General features: G+C 48.0%; 1 protein-coding gene across 10 annotated transcripts in view; it reads left to right on the plus strand.

Annotated features, from left to right (window-relative positions):
* Positions 1-5631: 5631 nt before the first annotated feature.
* The window catches only part of MTA1 (metastasis associated 1), a 298988-nt gene continuing 278234 nt past the window's right edge, over positions 5632-26385 (plus strand). For 5 of the 10 annotated variants that reach the window (XM_063947327.1, XM_063947328.1, XM_063947329.1 and 2 more), the window contains exon 1: positions 5632-6015. In XM_063947327.1, coding sequence (XP_063803397.1) covers positions 5988-6015 — 28 coding nt within the window. In that variant the 5' untranslated portion in view covers positions 5632-5987. The remainder of the gene's footprint in view (positions 6016-26385) is intronic. The other 5 variants (XR_010190411.1, XM_063947333.1, XM_063947335.1 and 2 more) reach the window with 1 other exon arrangement.

Consider the following 26385-nt stretch of genomic DNA (forward strand, 5'->3'; position numbering starts at 1 on the left):
TTTATCATCCACAGTGTGCTCCAGCCTCTGCAGTAGAGACTTCCCTCCAGGTGCATCTCGTTACCTACACCTGTTCATCAGCCTGCAAGCTGCCAGTGTTTTCTCCAACTACACTGTGAACTTTAATGCTAGTCTCCTGCAACTGCTACCAGCCTTGCTATTCCCACCATCATCTCTGCTGGCTCCACAACTCAAGAACTATCGGTTCCCATACTGACACATCGATCCCCTGATCGATTGAATCCATTATACAAACTTTGCCATAGACTCTCAGCTTCCACGCTGCTCTTTCCCATCTGCATCGTTACTGTTATTATTTCTGCTGCCATATTGTTTCAACTTATTGTTTAATAAAACCACTTCCAATCCGGCCTCCTCACTTCCTCCACATTACTACCACTGACCCACTAGCGCCAACTCCGGGAACACAAACTAAACAGAACCTGACAGACCCCTCACTTTCAAAAAATGCGGTCCTATCAGACCTTTCCTGGGTCCCATCAGACTGAAGGCAAATACTATTTGTGTAAGACCGAAGCATAAAATACAGTAGGTGCAGCATTGCCATTAAAGAGCCATTTAAACACATGGTGGGTAAACACTACTAAAGTGATGCCAAACTTGGGGGACAGTCACAAGAAAGTATAGTTGTGCTTCCAAAAAGCAGCTTAACTTTTTGTTTTGGGAATGCAAAGTTCTGCTATATAAACCTGTGTATTTTTATTTAAATGGCTCTTTATATGTATGCCGTAACACTGCTGTATTTTAAGCTTGTCTTAAAAAAAACCCAACAGTTTACTCTAAATCCAGTTATAAATCACTCCAACCCAGTGGTTGAACTTGTGAGTGGTGGGCCCAGGTGCAAAATTATTCTTTAGGCCCCTCTCCTCCACCCCAAGTTCACAATACGCCACATGGCAGTGGGCAATGGGGAAAGGTACAGGGTAATGGGGAGAGATTGACAGGAAGACAGAGAGCTGGTGAAAGGGTTAGGCAATGGGTGACAGGAAAAGGGTAAGAGGGAGAAGCAGTGGGTGATACGGAGAGGCATTGGAGGATGGAGAGGGTGACAGGTTAGAAGGTTAAGCGTAGAAGCAGAGGGCATGTGAGGTGTCTGTAGGAGGGAGATAAGGGGGTTCACTGGGACATGAAGGGAAAGTATCAGTGGGGGTGAAGGGCAGAAAAAAATAAGCTGCTTTAACATGTGAGCGAAAGGAAATGCTAGTAGAAGAATTTAGTAAAGGGATAGAAGATGAACTATATCAGGGAAGAGGACAGAGAGTAAGGGGAGAGGTGTAGGGGAAGAGAGAGAGAGAGAGGGGGGTGGAGGGAGGGAGAGAGAGAGGGGGGTGAAGGGAGGGAGAGAGAGAGGGAGACGGAGAGAGGGGGCAGAGGGGGGATGGAGAGAGAAGGGGGAAGACGGAGGGAGAGAAAAGGTGGGCGGTGAGAGGAAGACGGAGGGGGGAGAAAGAAAGACGTGGAGACAGAGAGAAGGGGGAGAATGGAGAGAGAGGGGTAGATGGAGAGGTGAGGATGGAGAGAGAGTGGGAAATGGATAGAAGGAGACAGGGAGAGAAAGGGGGGAGAAACGGAACAGAAAAAAAAGGGGGAGAGAGGGGGAGACGGAGATCGTGATGGGGAGACGCAGAGCGAGCGCGAGGGGGGAGACGCAGAGGGAGCACGAGGGGGGTGATGCAGAGAGAGCATGAGGGGGAGACGCAGAGAGAGAGCACGAGGGGAAAGACGCAGAGAGAGAGCGCGAGGGGGGAGACACAGAGAGAGAGCGTGAGGGGGGAGACGCAGAGAGAGAGCTTGAGGGGGGAGACACAGAGAGAGAGCGCGAGGGGGGAGACGCAGAGAGAGAGCGCGAGGGGGGAGACGCAGAGAGAGAGCGCGAGGGGGGAGACGCAGAGAGAGAGCGCGAGGGGGGAGACGCAGAGAGAGAGCGCGAGGGGGGAGACGCAGAGAGTGTGAGGGGGGAAATAGAGGGGGGAGATATGGAGAGAGGGACAGAGAGAGAGAAGGGGGAGACATAGAGGGGAAATGGATAGTGAGGAGACAGGGATAGAGAGGGGGTAGAGACGGAGAGAGAGAAAGGGGGAGAGAAGGAGAGAGGGGGGAGACAGAGAGAGAGAAAGGGGAGACAGAGGGAGAGATGAGGGCGATGCATAGAGGGGGATACATGAAGTGAGAGGGGGAGATGGAGAGAGTGGGGGGCAGAGGGAGGGAGTGACCGAGAGAGAGGCTGAGCAGCACTTTCCACTTGTACAACAATAGTATTGCATTTTCCTGCCTGGCATCAGTAGTGCTTACAATCAGGGGCTGTCACTGTGCATGGAGATGGCTGCCAGTGCCTCTGTGCATCCCTCCAATGAACTTTTGGCGCCGGTGACAATCAGGACCGGGGTGTAACAGCCAGGTGTCCGTGTGAACAGCAATAGAGGGACTTGGAATAGTTAAACAAGTCGGGCACATGCAGCATTTGAGTCTATGGTGGAGGAGCTGAAAGGAGAGGGGAGAGCATCTCCTTCTCCCCCCTCCGGCCGGGAGTTGGGACCTGAGTCCCTGACTGTGCAGTGGCTGTCTTAATGCACAGGGCTCGGGGGAACTGGTGGTGGGCAGACAGGCGCAGCGCTGGTGGCGGTATTAAATGAGTCAGTGAGACTCATTGTAATGCTGTCAGCTCGGGTCCCTGAACCAGCCCCCACCGCGGGAACAGTCAGTCCCCCTGTCGCCGCTGATTGTAACAGCTCAGAGCTAAAGCTGCATCACCACCCGGAGCTGGCCGCGGGATCACGGAGTGCCCAGCCCCGATCCCCGGCTGCGGAACACTGGCAGCACTCAGACCCCAACACCCTCCTCCAGCCGCAGGTTATCCACTGTCAGAGGCACAACTCACCAAATCGAGGAGACCTGCGCCATCAAGTCCGGACTGGCAAGGCTCCACCTCCTATTTTTAAAGTCTGCAGCCGGGCCACAGGGCCATCAATCAATCTGGCAGGCTAGGGATTGGCTGCAGCGGAGCACGTCCCGTGGACCCACCCATTTGAGTCCCCAATAATCAAAACGGAGTTTGCGAACACTGGGGAAGGCACTTCCTACCTTTTCCGCACATCTCTGATCAAAACTCATCAAATTTCCAATACTATATACCAGTGTTTCCCAACTGCGGTCCTCAAGGCACACTAACAGTCCTGGTTTTAGTGATATCCAGGCTTGAACACAGGTGACTTAATTAGTACCTCAGTTATTTTGATTTAACCATCTGTGCTGAAGCCTGGATATCACTAAAACCTGCAGTTGGTGTGCCTTGAGGACAGCGGTTGGGAATGCCTGGTATATACAGTACTGCTGCACCTGTGTATCATGCCCACATGAACCCTTGGGCACATACATTGTGTGTAAATCTGACTCTGGCACTAGCCAGTGCCTCCTCAGGCATTTACTTCACCACACAGCCCTGGTGCTGGCCCCACCCATCAACCAGTGACATCATACATCACACCCAGGGGGTATGGCCACCGGCTCTGGAAAGTTAACATGCTTCAGGCAGCTCTACGGTAGCCAGGGCTGCTGACAATTAAGTTACATAGGGGTCTATTCAGACCTGCGCACAGCGGCCGCATCCAGGGGATCTGCACACGCGCAGTGGCCATGCGGCCGCAAAGTGATTGACAGCTGCCGCCAGAGAGGCATCATTGCGGCATTTTGTGGGTACAGTCCAGACAACGCAGGCATATCTGGACCGTTTTCAGGCAGCTGCGTGACGTCACACGTAGCTGTTCTGAGAAAAAAATAGCGCCAGACCATCTGCCAGCGCAGGCAGGCGTCAACCTCTAATCGATGTGTTTGCAATTCAAACTGCAAACGCATCATGCTGTGGCGCCACACACATGCTGGGCGGCCCTCCACATATGAGTAGATGGACACAGATCTTGTAGATACAGCAAGTGGGACCAATGTTGTTTTTTTTTTGCAAAACCCTCAAAAACATTTCAATCCCACATTAGTCTATGCAGCAGTACACACAATTTTAGCCTAAAAATAAACGTAAATATCGTTATCGTTTATTTTTAGGCTTACATCGTTCAGTGTGTATGGGGGCAATATTGGTGACCGATGAACGAGGCGCGCTCCCGCACGCCGTTCAGCAATATTGAAATGACATGCAGCTCAACCCGTCAATGTCGGTCTGAGCTGCATGTTCGGGAATGCCGGCGGCGATGCACTATATCGTTGAATGCTATATCGTTCAACAATATATAGTCGTTCACCACCGGCAAACCAAATGCTTGTGAACCCAGGCCCTAATGGAAGTTTATGTTTTATACCTAAATTGATGCCAGTTGACCACCCTCTGTTACATTCAGGTGTCAACTTTGTGGCCCAGGACTATTTAACCCTTGAAAAACTACAACTTCTTATTCAAAACGGTAAAATATGGTGCTTTTGCCAAAAATGCCAGCCAGTTCTAGGCCCAAAAGCCTAATGTGGGCCAGTCAGAATACAAGTGGATCATATGTAATTTATCACCCTCTATTGGTTTCAGGTGTCATATTTGTGGCCCAAGTCTATTTAACCATTTCACAACTACAGCTATGGCCTACTTCACAAAACTTACCCGGAAAGGCTAAAAGATCTTAACATGTATAGTTTGGAGGAGAGAAGGGAAAGGGGGGACATGATAGACACTTTCAAATATATCAAGGGTCTTAACAAAGTTCAGGAGGGAAACATTCTTCAAAGGAAGAGAAGTATTAGAACTCGAGGATGTACACTGAGTCTGGAGGGGGTTCAGGGGAAATTTAAGGAAAAATTACTTCACAGAAAGGGTAGTGGATAAGTGGAATAGCCTCCCATCAGAGGTGGTAGAGGCTAATAGGCCCTACACACTGGGCGATAATACTCAAAGATATGAACGCTCTCGTTCATTAATGAACGAGATACCATTCATATCTTTCAGTGTGGAGGCACAAGCGAACGATGCACGGCCCCGCGCTCGTTCATCGCTGGTGCCCCGTTGCCTGTGCATGCAGGCCAATATGGACGAGCTGCCCGACGGCAATGTGTAGGGCCCTTAAGACTGTAGGGCAATTTAAACATGCTTGGGATAGGCATATGAATATCCTTACAAAGAATTAAGGTTCAAAAAGGGTTGAGATTGCCTAGCAGGCATGTCCAAACTGTGGCCCTCCAGCTGTTGTGAAACTACATATCCCAGCATGCCCTGACACAGTTTTGCTGTCAGAGAATGCTAAAGCTGTGTCAGGGCATGCTGGGATGTGTAGTTTCTCAACAGCTGGAGGGCCGCAGTTTGGACATGCCTGGAAAGGATAAAAAAAAGGGGGCCGACTAGATGGGCCAAGTGGTTCTTATCTGACGTAAAATTCTATGTTTCTATGTAAAATGGGACAGTACGGTGCCCGTGCCCACTTCACCAGCCTTTTCCATGCCCAAAAGTTTGGTGGCACAGGCAAAACACAACTGGCATTTATTTGTGAGAAATATGGTTTTCTGATGATATGAGTGATGTCACTTGATTTTCATTGTCTTGATACAACATGCTCTGAATAAGAAGTAATAATAAGGTAACAAGGTGGATGATGGGAGGATAAAGGCAACAACACAATGTTACTCTATCTGCAGGGAGGGGGAGGGAATGCTGCGCTGAGTGACTGCTTCCTCCCCGGCCTCCTCCCCTCGCCCAGGACTGTTGCCGTTCCTTCTGCCTCCTTCCTCCCAGCACATTGCTACCAGGAGGCAAGGCACTGCCCCTTTAAATACATCCCTTTCCCCTCCTCCTCCTCCTCGGCTGATCGATCCTCCATTTTCCAAAAAAGAACCCAGTAATCCTACCTGGAAGAGAAAAGGGATTTTTTGGGATTGATCGTGGCTGGAGATAAATACTACCAGGAAGGATCCCCCCCAGACCTCAGAGAGGGGAGGGGGACTGCCACTGGAATCCCCCTCCTCCCTGCCTGACAGACATGGCTGCAAACATGTACAGGGTTGGAGGTAAGAGAGATGCGCCGTGCCGCTGGGGTTGGGGGGGGGGGCCGGGGCAGGATATGTGGCCCAGGGGCAGGACGTGAGGGCCGGATGGGCAGGAGGACACTTTGCGCGGCAGATCCTGGGCTTTTGCATTCATGCACATAGTACACCCCTATACTGCCCCTGCTGGAAGCAATGAGGGCTGGGGTGGGTAAGGGGCTGCAGAACCTCAGTTACCCCCTTGCATGATCGCGTGGGGGCTCTGCTTGCAGTGGAAGAGCCCTGGGGCAGATATATAAGGGGTAGCAATGTATGTGGCATGTTCCCTCCTGCGTTGGAGCAGCTGGCTGTTCGCGCGCCCTGCGGACCCCCAGCCTCTCCCGCTCAGACTACTGCCATCATCCTGTGTGCAGTATCCAGGGGGGGGGGCGCCTGATGGGGTCCTGGAGGCCCAGAGCCTGTCATAGCCATTATATCATGTCCTGTGTGGGTATGGGGGGTATCCTAGAGCTGAGCATCTTTGTTACCCATAGCTCCTGCCTCCTCCATAGCGATGCCGCTCAGCCCCCTGGCACGGTTACATTGTATCCCCAGTGACGGATATTATCTCCTTCACACCTCTGGCTGGGTGCAGGAGGAGGGCTCGTGTCAGACAGGTAGCGCGGTGGTCAGCGTGCTCATTGCGGCTGCTGCTGGATGGTGTTTTGGATAACGGGTAACACAATGAGTAGTATACACAGAGGAAGGACGGCTGCAGCCAGCATGGCGAGGGAGGGGGCTGCAGGAGGAGGAGGCTGTTGCAGACAGGACAGAGCTATAGGCAAGTTTGCAGATAGATTTGCACATGATGGGAATACATGAAATGATGGGTCACCCCTGAAGTGTGTGTTCCATAGCATGTCTGCTGCTGCTGCGGCACAGGGTACGGTATATTATGTTGACATGGAGTATAGCAACACTGCCCTCTTTGTGACGGGCTGCATGTCTGATGGGTTTCTGTTATTGTGTATGCACTCTGCTTAATGTAGTCTCTGTTCATCTATCTCTTGCAGTGTCTTGCTGAGGTAATGATTGTGTGAAACTTGTTCATTATGAGGCACTAGGAGTTGGGTATGGGATCCCGGCTGGCAGGGAAGGCAGGCGAAACGAGGCGCTTTGCGTGTTCGGTGGCTCACTGCGCTTGCACTTTGAGTGTCGTGGTAACAGAACCTGTTAGCCGTAATTCCGGCTGTCTGCGTTGTCAGTGGTCGGGATTCCAGCTTCCGTATCCTGACTGCCGGCGATGTAACTGCAGTGTTATAGCTTGCTGAATGGCATGTCCGTATTGGATAAGTGGTATAGTATATGATTGACTGTTGTTGTTGTTGTTGCGCCACAAGGGATCTGCAGCGCCCAATTCCGGAGTACGTAAACAAGCAAAATAAGAAAACAGTGACTTACAATTCAAGACAATATAGGACAAGTACAGAGTATATAGACAGATCTGCATCAGCAGACAACGCTGAAATAAGTATCAGGCTGGCAGAAAACCGAGGGATCTGGTACCATGGAAGGGAGTATGGAGTAGAAGATGGTTTAAGTACTGTAAATGGCCCCATACACTAGAGCGATAATGCCCGATTTTGGGCATTCGGCCAATACATCGGATGAAATCGTGCATGTTGGAGGTGTTTCCGATCCAATCCGATGCGCGTTCCCGTGAGCATCGGATCCTCCAGATTGAATGTGCTGCACATTCAATCAGGTCTGACCTGGGGGTATGGCTGGGATCGCCCAAGATACATTGTATGATGTCCTTTTGCACACGATGTATCTTGGGCGATTCTGCCCTCCGGTAGACTGCCGGGGTGATCTACTGCGACGTGTGGTCACATAAGTGTATGGGGCCCTTAAGAGAAGGAAAGGCACATGAGGGAAGAGGGCCCTGCTCGTACGAGCTTGCATTCTAAAGGGGTGGGGCAGACAGACGGGCGACATAGATGGGTTAGTCAGCGCGTGGGACGTTGGGCTTAGGGTGACCGTTAAGAGTTTTTAGTACGGGCATTTAAAAAAGCAATAGGCAAAACTTCTAATCTGTTGTCGCGTTTAACTTCTGTTTGTCACAATTGAAATACAAAAAACTTTGGGGTCTGTATACTAGGCCTTGGAGAGAGAGAAAGTAGCAGCCAATCAGCTCCTAACTACCTTGTTACAGGCTGTGTTTGAAAAAAGGGGATTAGGAGCTGGTTGGTACTTTGGGGGGAATTCATTTGTAGGCGAATTGCAGTTGCCACAGTGTTTAAGCGCTGTCAATGGCAGCCTGATTTGCATGCTTTGCCCGGCCCGATTCGCCCCCTGTTCGCTCAAAAGTGCTCGCTGCATTATGGCGTAGTGAACACTTTTTTTGAGTGAAGTCCCGCCAGGTGTCTCTAATTTAGCCGATTTAATCCATTCACCCATAATTGAATCCCCCCCCCCCCCCAAGGCTTTGTACATACAGACCTCTTTGCCTGTGATGTTTAGTCTAATATCTTGCAGTGAGCTTTAAAACTCCGTTTTGTTTTTACACAAAAAAAAAAATGTTGAAATGGCCTCAAAAAAATATGCGGACGTTTTGTCAGAAAGTGTGTGTGTCTCTAGGCTGCTTTTTAAAAATATATTTTTTATGATATTGGGGTCAATTCAATTTGCCGACTGTTGAATAGCGCCATGAATGGAGCTTACAATCTATATTCCCTATCACATGTACATGCACACACATTCACGCTAGGGTTAATTTTTTTTGCTCTGAGTCAGTTGGCCTACCAGTTTTTTTTTTTTTTTTTGGAATGTGGGAGTACCTGGAGGAAACCCACGCAAGCACTGGGAGAATATACAAACTCCACACTGTTCGGGCCATGGTCGGTATTGAACCCATGACCTCAGTGTTGTGATGCAGCAATGCTAACCATTACACCATCCACGATGCACCATAGTGAACTGCTACAATTTTGTACTGATTATAAACGGGATGCTTCAATTTGAAACCATAGTATCCTCAATAGGACTGAGACAGTTATTCTGCAGATACTGTGTTTATACAGGTATCCATTGGAATAATAGGTGTGTAATACCCCTTTCAGACAGAACATGAAATTACCGGGTGCAGCAGTTCCACCCGGTAATTTCATGTAACACGCGTGTCATTTTTTTTGTTTGAAAGGGTCGACCCATGTTGTAATTCCCGGGACTTCGACCCAGGAACTTACCAGGGTCGGAGACACGGGAATTATGAGACGGGTTGACCCTTTCACACAGACAAAATACCCGTGTTGATCTGCAAATTACCGGGTCGAAATTTTCGACACGGTAATTTGCATGTCTGTGTGAAGGGGGGGTCAGGCAGGTCCTGGCAAAACGACCCGGCACTGAAATACCGGGTAATTGCAGGGACATTCAGACTTTTCTGTCTGAAAAGGGTATTAGATGAATTTTAAACAGAGGTACGATTTAAGAATACTAACATAAAGGGGTATATTCAATAAGTGTCAGATCCATTCCAACATGCATTTGTCGGATTGGATCCGGCAAGGGCTATTCAATTCACTGCCAACACCCGGGGTCCTGTCCTGCTGCTGCTGTCGGTGAGTGCCGGGTGCACTGGCGGCAGGGGGGGAAGTGGACAGCCACAGGCGGAGCTGGACGGCGGCGTGGGGAGCTGCAAGCGGCGGCCGGCGGAGGTGATGTCTGCGGCGGGGGGGAGGCGCTATAGGAAGACAGGTGCCTGGCCGGGGGACGTCCGTCAAGGTACCTCTCATCCCCCGATCCCCATAGCCCGCCGCACCGCTCCCCGTCTCCTCACCTCAATCCGACTTGTTTTCAAGTCGGATTGACTTTGTCGGAAAAGGGGGCCAAAACCTGTCGGATTTGGCCCCATTTCCGACAGAAGCACGCGGATTGGCGGCTATTCCGCTGATCCAAGTGTTTTCCGACAAGTCGGGAATTCCCGACTTGTCAGAAAAAAACTGCACATATTGAATAGGTCTGAACCCCTTCCTACCGAAATCTGTCAGAAGCTGCCTTCTTTCTGACAAGACTGCGTCTTCCGACAGCTACTGAATACACCCCAAAGAGTACTACACATTGTTGAAAAAAGGCAATATAGCCTGTACAAAATAACAAGCAATTATAAGGATAATAATAAAAAGAGACAACAGCCAGATGTTGGTTTTTTTTTTTTCTTTTTATATATTTTAAATACAGTTTTCTAATTTTAATCTGAAAGATGAAACTCTTTATATTTTATTTTGGTTCTAATGCACCTATTACACTACGTTTGTTCTTTTTCTTGTGTTTGTCTTATGTAATATCTGCATTATCATTTCTAAGTACAGTATGATGCTGGACCGATAAGGACAAAAATGATGAATCTGTATTATGAGAACTGGTTGGCAGTGTGGGATGACAGCAATGTGTACCGTACTGTTACACCGACGGATTTGCTATTGGTGCTTTCTAGTCTTGGCATACTGTATAAGGGTTTCAGTATGTCACGGTCTTGTTAATGGCATTCTGCTGTGCCATCTTGCTGTTCAGTATGGATGCTGATGCTACCTAGAAAGCAGCCAACGTTCTGTCCATTGGCCCTCATTCCGAGTTGATGGCTCGCTAGCTACTTTTAGCAGCCGTGCAAACGCTTAGTCGCCGCCCACGGGGAAGTGTGTTTTTGCTTTGCAAGAGTGCGAACGCCTGTGCAGCCGAGCGGTACAAAAACATTTTGTTTGTGCAAAACAAGACCAGCCCTGTAGTTACTTATTCTGTGCGACGAAGGTCCCGGAATTGACGTCAGATACCTGCCCTGCAAACGCCTGTACACGCCTGCGTTTTTCCAAACACTCCCAGAGAACGGTCAGTTGACACCCATAAACACCCTCTTCCTGTCAATCTCCTTGCGATCGGCTGTGCAAATGGAATTGTTGCTAGAAGCGGTGCTAAATAACGATGCTCTTTGTACCCGTACGTGCTCATTGCGCCCCATACGCATGCGTAGTTTTGCCGTTTTTTTTTTAAATGATCGCTACGCAGTGAACAACGGCAGCTAGCAATCAAATCTGAATGAGGGCCATTGTTCATAGTTCCCATTTTTATGGGAGATACCAGCCAGAGTTCACCATAGCATTAAGTGAACTCCTGGATAAACTTCTTTGAAGTAAATTGAAGTTTAGCACTGTAGCTTAGGACGTCACCTAAGGTACCAGGAAACTGAGTTTACATTGATTCATACTGAAATTATACCGTGTGTTGTCTTGAGGGTGCACAGTGCAATCCAGAGTGAAATTGGATTTGTTGAATTGTTTTTCTCAAGTCCTGATTGTATTGTGGCATGTGATCTGAAATGGCATTTGGGGGAATTCAATTTGTTTTTGGGTGCATGCAAGTAAAGGGCACCCAACAGGCAATGTTCATTTGTTCTGCGGATGGCTACGAGTGCTGTTGGCTCCCATTGTTTATCGCGCCCAAATGCAACGGGTTTAGATGCGCAAAGTGTAATGTGCGTGCGGTTGAAAGGACATTTTGGTCCGATTTTCTGCTTGCTATCTCGAGGGTGTAAGCAAAAATGATGGACGCCTGCGGAACTCGTGCTCATTGGCACAAATTAATTTGAATCGCTCCTGTCACATTGGACGTGATTTGCGGGCATCCATAAACAATTTTAAAAGTCCTTGTGTGTATGTAAATTGATTTCATTAAATTGACATTTTAAATTGCATAGTGTGTGGTCTGTGGGGAAACATTGCTGAGACGCAACATCATACTCGCAGACGTCTATGTATAAAGTGTACACTTGGGTGTTGTATTTAACTTTCAGTGTCCAAGAAGTATATCCATTTATACCATATAACGTTTGTGTTTTTGTTACCTGTGTATCTACGTAGCTTCATGTTAAATAAGTTTCTCATGACTTAATTTCACATTCACAGTTCAACTCTTGTCCTCTATCACTTAACTGTCGATTTTCATTAAGGTCAAGTCCTCTCGGCTAATGGTAGCCTCAGTGGGCTAGGTACAAAAATCTGTTGCCCATGTAAACCACACTGTTGAAATGATTCTTTGCCTAGCTTGGCCCTAATTGAATTGACCCCTTTTGGCCTAAGAGAAAACCTACCTTTTTTAGATACATAATCCAGCTCCCATCCCCTTCCTACTGATTACTGCGATACAGGTTGAGTATCCCATATCCAAATATTCCGAAATACGGAATATTCCGAAATACGGACTTTTTTGAGTGAGACTGAGATAGTGAAACCTTTGTTTTTTGATGGCTCAATATACAAAAACTTTGTTTAATACACAAAGTTATTAAAAATATTGTATTAAATGACCTTCAGACTGTGTGTATAAGGTGTATATGAAACATAAATGAATTGCGTGAATGTACACACACTTTGTTTAATGCACAAAGTTATAAAAAATATTGGCCAAAATGACCTTCAGGCTGTGTGTGTAAGGTGTATATGTAACATAAATGTATTCTGTGCTTAGATTTAGGTCCCATCGCCATGATATCTCATTATGGTATGCAATTATTCCAAAATACGGAAAAATCCAATATCCAAAATACCTCTGGTCCCAAGCGTTTTGGATAAGGGATACTCAACCTGTATTTCAAACCTGATCACTAGTAGTAGGTAACCAGTCTTGGAGATCAACCAGAAAATGACTCCTGTTTACCTTACACTTCTGTATGGTGCCCAGTAAAGTGAGCAATGTTGGGTTACAGGAAGTATTGGTCATGTGTGCAGTCGCACAACGCAATAGATCGGTCACTTACGGGTATATTCAATTAAAGTCGGATCCGACAACCCCTATTCAAATCTCATCTTAATTCGACTTTTTCAAGTCGAATTGAGATGAGGGACGCAGAGGAGGAGAGGGGGGGCGAGCCGCGGGGAGACCAGCGAGGACAGCCGCCGGCAGCCAGAAGAGATCAGCGCTACAGATGGATGTCACACAGCTGCCTGACCCCACGGCAGTGTCCACCTGGCTCCAGCAAGCTTGCTGGAGCCGGGTGGACACTGCCGTGAGTGGCGCGGCTGTGTCATCCTGCTCCTGATCTCCCTGTATGCCTGCCGTCTGTCCCCCCGTCTCCCTGCGGCTCTCCCCCCTCTCCTCCTCTGGGTCCGCATCTCAGTCCGACATCGTTTGATGTCTGACTGATATGGTCGAAAAGGGGGCCAAATCCTGTCGGTTTTGGCCCTGTTTTCGACACAAGCACTTGGATCGGCAGCTATTCCGCCGATCCACGTGCTTTTCGACAAGTCGAATTCATCGACTTATCGAAAAATTTAGGGATATATTGAATAAAAAGTCGAAAACTGCCATCTTTTTGACAGACAGCAGTTTTCGACTTCAATTGAATATACCCCTTAGGGGTACATTTACTAAGATTCGTATTTTCCAGAATCATGTCCAAGTTCAATCACGAATGACATCGACAGTGTAAAATTGCAACTTTTTGAATTGATTACGATGGATTTACTAAGCTGTCGTATTCGGGTTTTTCTTTTGTTCCGATGTCGATGTCATTCGTGGTTTTTTACCTATTTTTACGGCAGTGATTAGCAAAACACTGCCGACTTTTTTTACAATCAATCTCGGCCGGATCTGTGTGATCCGTGCTGGGTTTTTTTTTTTTAATTAAATTAAACACTGTAAAATCATAAAAAAAAATGCGTGGGGTCCCCCCTCCTAAGCATAACCAGCCTCGGGCTCTTTGAGCCGATCCTGGTTGCAAAAATATGGGGGGAAAAATGACAGGGGTTCCCCCATATTTAAGCAACCAGCATCGGGCTCTGCGCCTGGTCCTGGTTCCAAAAATACGGGGGACAAAAAGAGTAGGGGTCCCCCGTATTTTTAAAACCAGCACCGGGCTCCACTAGCTGGACAGATAATGCCACAGCCGGGGGTCACTTTGATATAGTGCCCTGCGGCCGTGGCATCAAAAATCCAACTAGTCACTCCTGGCCGGGGTACCCTGGGGGAGTGGGGACCCCTTCAATCAAGGGGTCCCCCCCCCCCCCCAGCCACCCAAGGGCCAGGAGTGAAGCCCGAGGCTGTCCCCCCCCCCCCCCCCCCATCCAATGGGCTGCGGATGGGGAGGCTGATAGCCTTTGTTGTAAAAGAAAAGATATTGTTTTTAGTAGCAGTACTACAAGGCCCAGCAAGCCTCCCCCGCATGCTGGTACTTGGAGAACCACAAGTACCAGCATGCGACGGAAAAACGGGCCCGCTGGTACCTGTAGTACTACTACTAAAAAAATACCCAAAAAAAGACAAGACACACACACCGTGAAAGTATAATTTTATTACATACATACACACATACATACATACTTACCTTAAGTTCCCACGCAGGTCGGTCCTCTTCTCCAGTAGAATCCAAGGGGTACCTGTTGAAGAAATTATACTCACGAGATCCAGGGGTCCAGGCTCCTCGGGAAATCCAGGGGTAATCCACGTACTTGCATAAAATAAGAAAACGGAAAGACGAGCAACGAACTGAAAGGGGCCCCATGTTTTCACATGGGACTCCTTTCCACGAATGCCAGAAACCCACTCTGACTGATGTCGAAGTGGGTTTCTTCAGCCAATCAGGGAGTGCCACGTTGTAGCACTCTCCTGATCGGCTGTGAGCTCCTGTCCTCACTGACAGGCAGCACACGGCAGTGTTACAATGTAGCGCCTATGCGCTACATTGTAACCAATGATGGGAACTTTCTGCCCTGCGGTTGACCTAAAGTGACGTCACCGCTGAGCAGAAAGTTCCCATCATTGGTTACAATGTAGCGCATAGGCGCTACATTGTAACACTGCCGTGTGCTGCCTGTCAGTGAGGACAGGACCACACAGCTGATCAGGAGAGTGCTACAACGTGGCACTCCCTGATTGGCTGAAGAAACCCACTTAGACAGAAGTCAAAGTGGGTTTCTGGCATTCGTGGAAAGGTGACCCATGTGCAAACATGGGTCCCCTTTCAGTTCGTGGTCGGGACACCGTTTTGTTTTTTTTGTCAAGTACGTGGATTACCCCTGGATTTCCCGAGGAGCCTGGACCCCTGGATCTCGTGAGTATAATTTCTTCAACAGGTATCCCTTGGATTCTACTGGAGAAGAGGACCGACCTGCGTGGGAACTTAAGGTAAGTATGTATGTATGTGTGTATGTATGTAATAAAATTATACTTTCACGGTGTGTGTGTCTTGTCTTTTTTTGGGTATTTTTTTAGTAGTAGTACTACAGGTACCAGCGGGCCCGTTTTTCCGCCGCATGCTGGTACTTGTGGTTCTCCAAGTACCAGCATGCGGGGGAGGCTTGCTGGGCCTTGTAGTACTGCTACTAAAAACAATATCTTTTCTTTTACAACAAAGGCTATCAGCCTCCCCATCCGCAGCCCATTGGATGGGGGGGGACAGCCTCGGGCTTCACCCCTGGCCCTTGGGTGGCTGGGGGGGGGGACCCCTTGATTGAAGGGGTCCCCACTCCCCCAGGGTACCCCGGCCAGGGGTGACTAGTTGGATTTTTGATGCCACGGCCGCAGGGCACTATATCAAAGTGACCCCCGGCTGTGGCATTATCTGTCCAGCTAGTGGAGCCCGGTGCTGGTTTTAAAAATACGGGGGACCCCTACTCTTTTTGTCCCCCGTATTTTTGGAACCAGGACCAGGCGCAGAGCCCGATGCTGGTTGCTTAAATATGGGGGAACCCCTGTCAATTTTTTCCCCATATTTCTGCAACCAGGATCGGCTCAAAGAGCCCGAGGCTGGTTATGCTTAGGAGGGGGGACCCCACGCAATTTTTTTAAATAAAATAACAACTTTCCCACCCCTTCCCACTGATATACATGCACGGATCTCATGGATCCCTGCATGCCTATCCAATCACGGAAAAAAAAAGTAGGTCTGTTTTTTTTTTTAGCACTTTTTTACGAGTTGTAATTTTTCACGGCAGTGTTTGTTTGTTTTTTGCTTTGCACTTCTTAGTAAATGACCGAGATTCATACTTAAACAGCCGCGTTTTGACCGATGGTGTATTCATTCGTAATTTTTTACCTGAACTTGCAAAAAATTACGAATGCCCTCATCACTGCCGTGATTAGTGCTTAGTAAATTACCGAGATGACACTTTGATGAAAAAACGGCATCTCGGTCAAAATCGGGAGCTTAGTAAATTTACCCCTTAGAGTCAGTTACAATGGTGAACAAGATTTATTTAACATCCTGAACATTTTCTTGTTGTAGAGATTGTCCCATTTGCTTTCAATGGGGTCGATTTCAATTCGGCAACTTAAGAATAGCGCCGGGAATTAGCTCCTGACGCTATTCAATTCAGCTGCTAGTTACCCGCAATTGTCGGGAATTCATCTCTCATCCCCGGGGGTGAGAGAAGAAAACCGACAAAAGTGCTTCCGCGAGGCTGATTCTGTTGGGAATCGGCATCGCCGCGGGTAGTTAAGTCGGAGAATGCCCGTTCTCCCGACAAAACTACCTGTTAAGTGGGCGAGAACGTGCTTTCGCCGACTTAACTTTAGCTGAATTGAATAGCGTCGGGAGCTAATTCCTGCCGCTATTCTTAAGTTGCCGAATTGAATCGACCCCATTGATAGTAATGTTGGTTTGCTGACTGCTCTGTGAATCTGCATAATGTTGAGGTTTTTATTTGTGGAATACTCTTTGTTCACAAACCAGGAAATGCCCAAGTCTGCAATTACTTTGCCCCATTACTTCCTGAGTGTTCGCAGGTCCTAGGGGAAATCAGTTCTTCAGGAAAAATATTTAACAGCAGATCTGTTTTCTACACATCCCAGCATCCTCTGCAGAGGAACCTGCATGGCTGATAGTAACTTTTACTTGCCGTGTGGTTCATTACTTGTTCTCAGGAACGTATACAATAGGTGTAATTGAACATGCGATTTGTTGTAAAAAATGCTAATTTATATGGCCAGACTTTATTCAGGAATCTTTTATTAAGTGCTTTACAAGGTAATGACTGTGACCACTGCACAGCCTACACAAGAACTTTCTTTTGGGTTCACTACGGCTGGCCGGCGGTCGGGCTCCCGGCGCCCAGCATACCGGCGCCGGGAGCCCGACCGCCGGCTGACCGACAGTGTGGCGAGCGCAAATGAGCCCCTTGCGGGCTCGCTGCGCTCGCCACGCTACGGGCACGGTGGCGCGCTACGCGCGCCACACTATTTTATTCTCCCTCTATGGGGGTCGTGGACCCCCACGAGGGAAAATAAGTGTCGGTATGCCGGCGGTCGGGCTCCCGGCGCCGGTATACTGAGCGCCGGGAGCCCGACCGCCGGTATACAGAAGACCACCCCTTTCTTTTAAGCTGGCCATACACTACTAGGTCGATATTGTGTACGATTTCGACGTGTCGTTAGATGCATCATGTGCATATTTTGGGTACGATTGCTATGCAATGCGCGGTCCCGCCGGTGGATTATGCTCTAACCATGTGGTAATCAGCCCGCACTGTGAGCTATATGGTATGAGTTTTTTAAATTGTTCTGTTTGGATGCTGTTTTAAATTATATAAAACAATTTAACACATTTTATTAAATTTGTGCAAATCATATTTCCCATTACTTTTATGGGAAATGTGATCTGATTACTAAAAAATAAAAATTAAAAAGCGATATTAAGGGCTTGAATTCTCCTCCAATAGCCCATAGGTACATTTAGGTGATGCTAAAATAATATGGAAAGGGTGTGAAAACACTTGTTTATCATGTTATTTTAGTACAAATACTGTTGATAAATATGCCCGTAAGTATTTATAAAAAACCTATGTATGGGTAAATCATTGCTGATGCACACCCAGTCAGCTTCTGTTTAGAAATGAAACGGCTCCCTGCTCTAAGTTAGAGGAATTATGGAAACTGAGGCATGAGCTAGACTCTAATTTAAGGGGAGATGAAATCAAGCCTTGGAGAGAGAGAAAGTAGAGTCGTTTCCCAAACCAACCAATCTGCTTCTGTCATTTCAAAGACTGTTCTAGATAAATGACAGTTGGAAGCAAATTGTTTTCTCTGTGCCACTTCTCAACTGTATCGCCAAGGCTTGATACATCTCCCCCTCCTTTCTCTTTGACCCTCAACTCCAGTTCTACTGTATGGGAAAGTTTGCATCCTTACAGAAGGACAAAAATCCATGTAGTAGCTATAATGTATGGGAGAATACTTTGCGGGCATTGGCCCTCATTCCGAGTTGTTCGCTCGCTAGCTGCTTTTAGCAGCATTGCACACGCTAAGCCGCCGCCTACTGGGAGTGAATCTTAGCTTAGCAAAATTGCGAACGAAAGATTCTCTAAATTGCGAATAGAAATTTCTTTGCAGTTTCTGAGTAGCTCGATACTTACTCTGCCACTGCGATCAGTTCAGTCAGTTTCGTTCCTGGTTTGACGTCACAAACACACCCAGCGTTTGCCCAGCCACTCCCCCGTTTCTCCAGCCACTCCCGCGTTTTTTCCAGAAACGGCAGCGTTTTTTCACACACACCCATAAAACGGCCAGTTTCCGCCCAGAAACACCCACTTCCTGTCAATCACACTCCGATCACCAGAACGAAGAAAAAACCTCGTAATGCCGTGAGTAAAATACCAAACTTCTTAGCAAATTTACTTGGCGCAGTCGCAGTGCGAACATTGCGCATGTGCAATTAGCGGAAAAACGCTGCGATGCGAAGAAAATTACCGAGCGAACAACTCTGAATGAGGGCCATTAATTGTAGAGTATCCTTCCTCATATGTTCAGTAACCAGTAAAAACTCTTCAGTCTGTTTTGTGCACGAACGAGTACATATATCGCTGGCACAATATATGGTGTATGTAGTCACAGACTAGTATAATGTGTGATGGAACAAGGCTGGTAAACCGTTTGTGTGGGAAGGGGAACTTGTGCCTGGTATGATTGACCCAAGTCAGAAGTTGGTCTGTGTATGTATAAAGGCTCAACCTAGTCAGTAGCAGTGTACAATAACTAGTTAGTCCTACTTGTGACAGTTGATCGGACCAGCCTAAAAGTAGATTGCAGAAGATCTGCCTGTACAATGAGAGAAAAGTGGAGCTGACCAATGAAAAGGTAGAATATTTTATTGGTCTAGTAGTAAAAAATTATTAAAAAAATAATTATTTTCTCTAACGTCCTAAGTGATGCTGGGGACTCCGTAAGGACCATGGGGAATAGCGGCTCCGCAGGAGACTGGGCACAAAAGTAAAGCTTTAGAACTACCTGGTGTGCACTGGCTCCTCCCCCTATGACCCTCCTCCAAGCCTCAGTTAGGATTTTGTGCCCGAACGAGAAGGGTGCACTCTAGGTGGCTCTCCTGAGCTGCTTAGTGAAAAGTTTAGTTTTAGGTTTTTTATTTTCAGTGAGACCTGCTGGCAACAGGCTCACTGCATCGAGGGACTAAGGGGAGAAGAAGCGAACTCACCTGCGTGCAGAGTGGATTGGGCTTCTTAGGCTACTGGACATTAGCTCCAGAGGGACGATCACAGGCCCAGCCATGGATGGGTCCCCGAGCCGCGCCGCCGGCCCCCTTACAGAGCCAGAAGACAGAAGAGGTCCGGAAAATCGGCGGCAGAAGACGTCCTGTCTTCACCAAGGTAGCGCACAGCACTGCAGCTGTGCGCCATTGCTCTCAGCACACTTCACACTCCGGTCACTGAGGGTGCAGGGCGCTGGGGGGGGGCGCCCTGAGACGCAATAAAAACACCTTGGATGGCAAAAAATGCATCACATATAGCTCCTGGGCTATATGGATGCATTTAACCCCTGCCAAAATACACAGAAAAACGGGAGATAGGCTCCGCCCCCTTATCGGCGGCCTTATCTCCTCAGCACACTGGCGCCATTTTCCCTCACAGCTCCGTTGGAGGGAAGCTCCCTGGCTCTCCCCTGCAGTCACTACACTACAGAAAGGGTTAAAAAAGAGAGGGGGGGCACTAATTAGGCGCAGTATTAAATAAAACGGCAGCTATAAGGGGAAAAACACTTATATAAGGTTATCCCTGTGTGTGTGTATATATGTGTGTGTGTATATGTATGTATATATATATATATATATATATATATATATATATATATATATATATATATATATATATATATATATATAGCTATAGCGCTCTGGTGTGTGCTGGCAAACTCTCCCTCTGTCTCCCCAAAGGGCTAGTGGGGTCCTGTCCTCTATCAGAGCATTCCCTGTGTGTGTGCTGTATGTCGGTACGTTTGTGTCGACATGTATGAGGAGAAAAATGATGTGGAGACGGAGCAGATTGCCTGTAATAGTGATGTCACCCCCTAGGGGGTCGACACCTGAGTGGATGAACTGTTGGAAGGAATTACGTAACAGTGTCAGCTCTGTATAAAAGACAGTGGTTGACATGAGACAGCCGGCTACTCAGCTTGTGCCTGTCCAGACGTCTCATAGGCCGTCAGGGGCTATAAAGCGCCCGTTACCTCAGATGGCAGATATAGACGCCAACACGGATACTGACTCTATGTCGATGGTGAAGAGACAAATGTGACTTCCAGTAGGGCCACACGTTACATGATTGAGGCAATGAAAAATGTTTTACACATTTCTGATAATACGAGTACCACCAAAAAGGGGTATTATGTTCGGTGAGGAAAAACTACCTGTAGTTTTCCTGAATCTGAGAAATTAAATGAGGTGTGTGATGATGCGTGGGTTTCCCCCGATAACAACTGATAATTTCTAAAATGTTATTGGCATTATATCCTTTCCCGCCAGAGGTTAGGGTGCGTTGGGAAACACCCCCTAGGGTGGATAAAGCGCTCACACGCTTGTAAGGGCTCTACCCTCTCCTGAGATGGCCGCCCTTAAGGATCCTGCTGATAGAAAGCAGGAGGGTATCCTAAAATGTATTTACACACATACTGGTGTTATACTGCGACCAGCAATTGCCTCAGCCTGGATGTGCAGTGCTGGGTTGGCGTGGTCGGATTCCCTGACTGAAAATATTGATACCCTACATAGGGACAGTATATTTTTGCCTATAGAGCATTTAAAAGATGCATTTCTATATATGCGTGATGCACAGCGGAATATTTGCCGACTGGCATCAAGTCTAAGTGCGTTGTCCATTTCTACCAGTAGAGGGTTATGGACACGACAGTGGTCAGGTGATGCGGATTTCAAACGGCATTTGGAAGTATTGCCTTATTAAGGGGAGGAGTTATTTGGGGTCGGTCTTTCAGACCTGGTGGCCACGGCAACAGCTGGGAAATCCACGTTTGTACCCCAGGTCGCCTCTCAACATGAGAAGACGCCGTATTATCAGGCGCAGTCTTTTCGTGGACAAGCGGGCAAAAGGTTCCCCCGTGACAGAGGGAGAGGAAAAAAGGCTGCAGAAATCAGCCAGTTCCCAGGAACAGAAACCCTCTCCCGCCTCTACCAAGCCCTCAGTATGACGCTGGGGCTTTACAAGCAGAATCGGGCACGGTGGGGGGCCCGTCTCAATGAATTTCAGCGCGCAGTGGGCTCACTCGCAAGTAGACCCCTGGATCCTTCAGGTGATATCTCAGGGGTACAAATTGGAATTCGAGATGTCTCCCCCTCGCCGTTTCCTAAGGTCGGCTTTACCGATGTCTCCTTCTGACAGGGAGACAGTTTTGGAAGCCATTCACAAGCTGTATTCCCAGCAGGTGATAATCAAGGTACCCCTCCTGCAACAGGGAACGGGGTATTATTCCACACGGTTGTGGTACCGAAGCCGGACGGCTCGGTGAGACCGATTCTAAAATCTTTGAACACTTACATACAGAGGTTCAAATTCAAGATTGAGTCACTCAGAGCAGTGATTGCGAACCTGGAAGAAGGGGACTACATGATGTCTCGGGACATCAAGGATGCTTACCTTCATGTCCCAATTTAACCTTCTCACCAAGGGTACCTCAGGTTTATGGTACAGAACTGTCACTATCAGTTCAGACGCTGCCGTATGGATGGTCCACGGCACCCCGGGTCTTTACCAAGGTAATGGCCGAAATGATGATATTCCTTCGAAGGAAGGGAATTTTAGTTATCCCTTACTTGGACGATTCCCTGATAAGGGTAAGATCCAGGGAACAGTTGGAGGTCGGTGTAGCACTATCTCAGGTAGTGTTGCGGCAGCACGATTGGATTCTCAATATTCCAAAATCGCAGCTGGTTCCGACGACTCGTCTTCTGTTCCTAGGGATGATCCTGGACACAGTCCAGAAAAAGGTGTTTCTCTCGGAGGAGAAAGCCAGGGAGTTATCCGAGCTAGTCAGGAACCTCCTAAAACCGAGCCAAGTCTCAGTGCATCAATGCACAAGGGTTCTGGGTAAAATGGTGGCTTCCTACGAAGCAATCCCATTCGGCAGATTCCATGCAAGAACTTTTCAGTGGGACCTGTTGAACAAATGGTCCGGGTCGCATCTTCAGATGCATCAGCGGATAACCCTGTCACCAAGGACAAGGGTGTCCCTCCTGTGGTGGTTGCAGAGTGCTCATCTTCTAGAGGGCCGCAGATTCGGCATTCAGGACTGGGTCCAGGTGACCACGGATGCCAGCCTGCGAGGCTGGGGAGCAGTCACACAGGGAAGGAATTTCCAGGGCTTATGGTCAAGCCTGGAGACATCACTTGACATAAATATCCTGAAGCTAAGGGCCATTTACAATGCTCTAAGCTTAGCAAGACCTCTGCTTCAAGGTCAGCCGGTGTTGATCCAGTCGGACAACATCACGGCAGTCACCCACGTAAACAGACAGGGTGGCACAAGAAGCAGGAGGGCAATGGCAGAAGCTGCAAGGATTCTTCGCTGGGCGGAAAATCATGTGATAGCACTGTCAGCAATTCCGGGAGTGGACAACTGGGAAGCAGACTTCCTCAGCAGACACGACCTCCACCCGGGAGAGTGGGGACTTCACCCAGAAGTCTTCCACATGATTATAAACCGTTGGGAAAAACTCGACAGGTATTGCGCCAGGTCAAGAGACCCTCAGGCAATAGCTGTAGACGCTCTGGTAACACCGTGGGTGTACCAGTCAGTGTATGTGTTCCCTCATCTGCCTCTCATACCCAAGGTACTGAGATTGATAAGATGGAGAGGAGTAAGCACTATATTCGTGGCTCCGGATTGGCCAAGAAGGACTTGGTAACCGGAACTTCAAGAGATGCTCACGGAGGATCCGTGGCCTCTACCTCTAAGAAGGGACCTGCTCCAGCAAGGACCCTGTCTGTTCCAAGACTTACCGCGACTGCGTTTGACGGCATGGCGGTTGAACGCCGGATCCTGAAGGAAAAAAGGCATTCCGGATGAAGTCATCCCTATCCTGATCAAAGCCAGGAAGGATGTAACCGCAAAACATTATCACCGCATTTGGCGAAAATATGTTGCGTGGTGCGAGGCCAGTAAGGCCCGACGGAGGAAATTCAACTGGGTCGATTCCTACATTTCCTGCAAACAGGAGTGTCTATGGGCCTGAAATTGGGGTCCATTAAGGTTCAAATTTCGGCCCTGTCAATTTTCTTCCAAAAAGAACTAGCTTCAGTCCCTGAAGCTCAGACGTTGTAAAAGGGGTACTGCATATACAGCCTCCTTTTGTGCCTCCAGTGGCACCTTGGGATCTCAATGTAGGTTTTGGGTTCCAAAAAGTCACATTGGTTTGAACCACTTAAATCTGTGGAGTTAAAATATCTCACATGGAAAGTGGTCATGCTGTTGGCCCTGGCCTGGGCCAGGCGCGTGTCAGAATTGGCGGCTTTATCCTGTAAAAGCCCTTATCTGATTTTCCATTCGGACAGGGCGGAATTGAGGACTCGTCCTCAGTTTCTCCCTAAGGTGGTTTCAGCGTTTCACCTGAACCAACCTATTGTGGTGCCTGCGGCTACTAGGGACTTGGAGGACTCCAAGTTGCTAGACGTTGTCAGGGCCCTGAAAATATATATTTCCAGGACGGCTGGAGTCAGAAAATCTGACTCGCTGTTTATCCTGTATGCACCCAACAAGCTGGGTGCTCCTGCTTCTAAGCAGACTATTGCTCGTTGGATTTGTAGTACAATTCAGCTTGCACATTCTGTGGCAGGCCTGCCACAGCCAAAAATCTGTAAATGCCCACTCCACAAGGAAGATGGGCTCATCTTGGGCGGCTGCCCGAGGGGTCTCGGCTTTACAACTTTGCCGAGCAGCTACTTGGTCAGGAGCAAATACGTTTGTAAAATTCTACAAAATTGATACCCTGGCTGAGGAGGACCTGGAGTTCTCTCATTTGGTGCTGCAGAGTCATCCGCACTCTCCCGCCCGTTTGGGAGCTTTGGTATAATCCCCATGGTCCTTACGGAGTCCCCAGCATCCACTTAGGACGTTAGAGAAAATAAGAATTTACTTACCGATAATTCTATTTCTCGTAGTCCGTAGTGGATGCTGGGCGCCCATCCCAAGTGCGGATTGTCTGCAATACTGGTACATAGTTATTGTTACCAAAAAATCGGGTTATTGCTGTAGTGAGCCATCTTTTCTAGAGGCTCCTCTGTTATCATGCTGTTAACTGGGTTTAGATCACGAGTTGTACGGTGTGATTGGTGTGGCTGGTATGAGTCTTACCCGGGATTCAAAATCCTTCCTTATTGTGTACGCTCGTCCGGGCACAGTATCCTAACTGAGGCTTGGAGGAGGGTCATAGGGGGAGGAGCCAGTGCACACCAGGTAGTTCTAAAGCTTTACTTTTGTGCCCAGTCTCTTGCGGAGCCGCTATTCCCCATGGTCCTTACGGAGTCCCCAGCATCCACTACGGACTACGAGAAATAGAATTATCGGTAAGTAAATTCTTATTTTAAAACCTATTGGATTTCCTGTAATCATCATAGGGCTAAGTAGTAGTCCCAATTTAAACATCTCCGATTGGAATAAAACAATAGACAACTCAGTCACACCACATGCCACTTGTGACTTTATAAACACAGATGTGGCAAGTGTTAAACTATCATTAAAGACATTGGGGTCAATTCTATTCTCCGACTGTTGAATAGCGCCGGGATCAAACTATTCAATACAGCGACGAGTGACCCTCAATTGTCGGGAATTCTTCTCTCATCCCCGGGGGATGAGAGAAGAAACCCGACAAAAGTGCTGCCTTGCGGCTGGCGCGAGGCTGATTCTGTCGGGAATCAGCCTCGCGCCGGGGAGTTAAGTCGGAGAATGCCCGTTCTCCCGACAATTCAACCTGTTTAGTCGGCGAGAACGGGCCACCACCGACTTAACTGGAGCTGAATTGAATAGCGTCTGGAGCAAACTCCCGGCGCTATTCAACTGTCGGAGAATAGAATTGACCCCTTTGTTTGCACATTGGTTCACTGAGGAAACTCATTGCATTGTGTATAACCTTAATTTCCCTGGAATACACGTTTCTGCCACCGGCTGACCGTTTCACAGCACCCGACCACTCCTCAACAACCTTTATGCAAGGCATGTGTATTGTGCTTCGTGACTCAAGTTACTGGTATGTTATCTAGAATAAACTGTTTTGCAGCATTTGTGGGTGTAGTAGAGGTAACTGGCAGCCACATGCAGGGAAAAGAAAACTCCACTGTATATTGGGGAACGAAGTGGTTGTCTGATACCTTTTACTCACACCACAGATGCTGCATGTCCAAACCAGCCCCTGAGCTTGTTTCCACTATAAGACTGACCCCTTCCTTGGGTGTGCAGTCTCCCTGCTCTGACAAACAGCCTTAGGCTGCAGAATTTTGATAAGTGGTCAGGTTGAAGAAGAGCAACTTGGCTGTCGTGACTTTTTACCTTACAAAAAACACTGAGTGCTTGCTTTTTCCCCTCTGGGCTGTAAATTGCCGCAAAGCCTTGGCAATATTTTTTTTTTGCCCTAAATTCAGTTGGTATAAGAATTCTTTATAAATACTATATCCTGAAAGTTTGCACACAGGCTATTGTACAGTCATCGCCTCACCAGCCAGATGGTCGGCTGCTTGATGTATCGCAATTAGAACACCTATCTGATCGGATAATTATTACTGGCAACTACTCTTCAATAGTTTTTCCACATACAAAGTGTTGGCCAGTATTCGATTGTTTATGCGCTAATTACTTATCGCGCTTGTCGTACTCAAACGCACCGGGTTCAGATGTGAACATTCACCACTCAAAAGCTCAATTTTGGGTGGCTTGCTGCTTGTCACCTCATGAGGGTGTGAGCAGAAATAATAAGCGCCCAGTGGCACAAACTACTAAATAGTGCTATGGGAGCTGTAGCCGTGATAAAGGTGTGTACACACTGTGAGATTTTGGATATCTGCGATTTTGACTGTGTGCTTGCAATATTGGCTGTGCGATTTTGACTAAGTGCCAATTCTGACTATACTTTGTACT

The sequence above is a fragment of the Pseudophryne corroboree genome, chromosome 12 (genome assembly GCF_028390025.1).
Source record: "Pseudophryne corroboree isolate aPseCor3 chromosome 12, aPseCor3.hap2, whole genome shotgun sequence".
In the NCBI taxonomy this organism is placed as follows: domain Eukaryota; kingdom Metazoa; phylum Chordata; class Amphibia; order Anura; family Myobatrachidae; genus Pseudophryne; species Pseudophryne corroboree.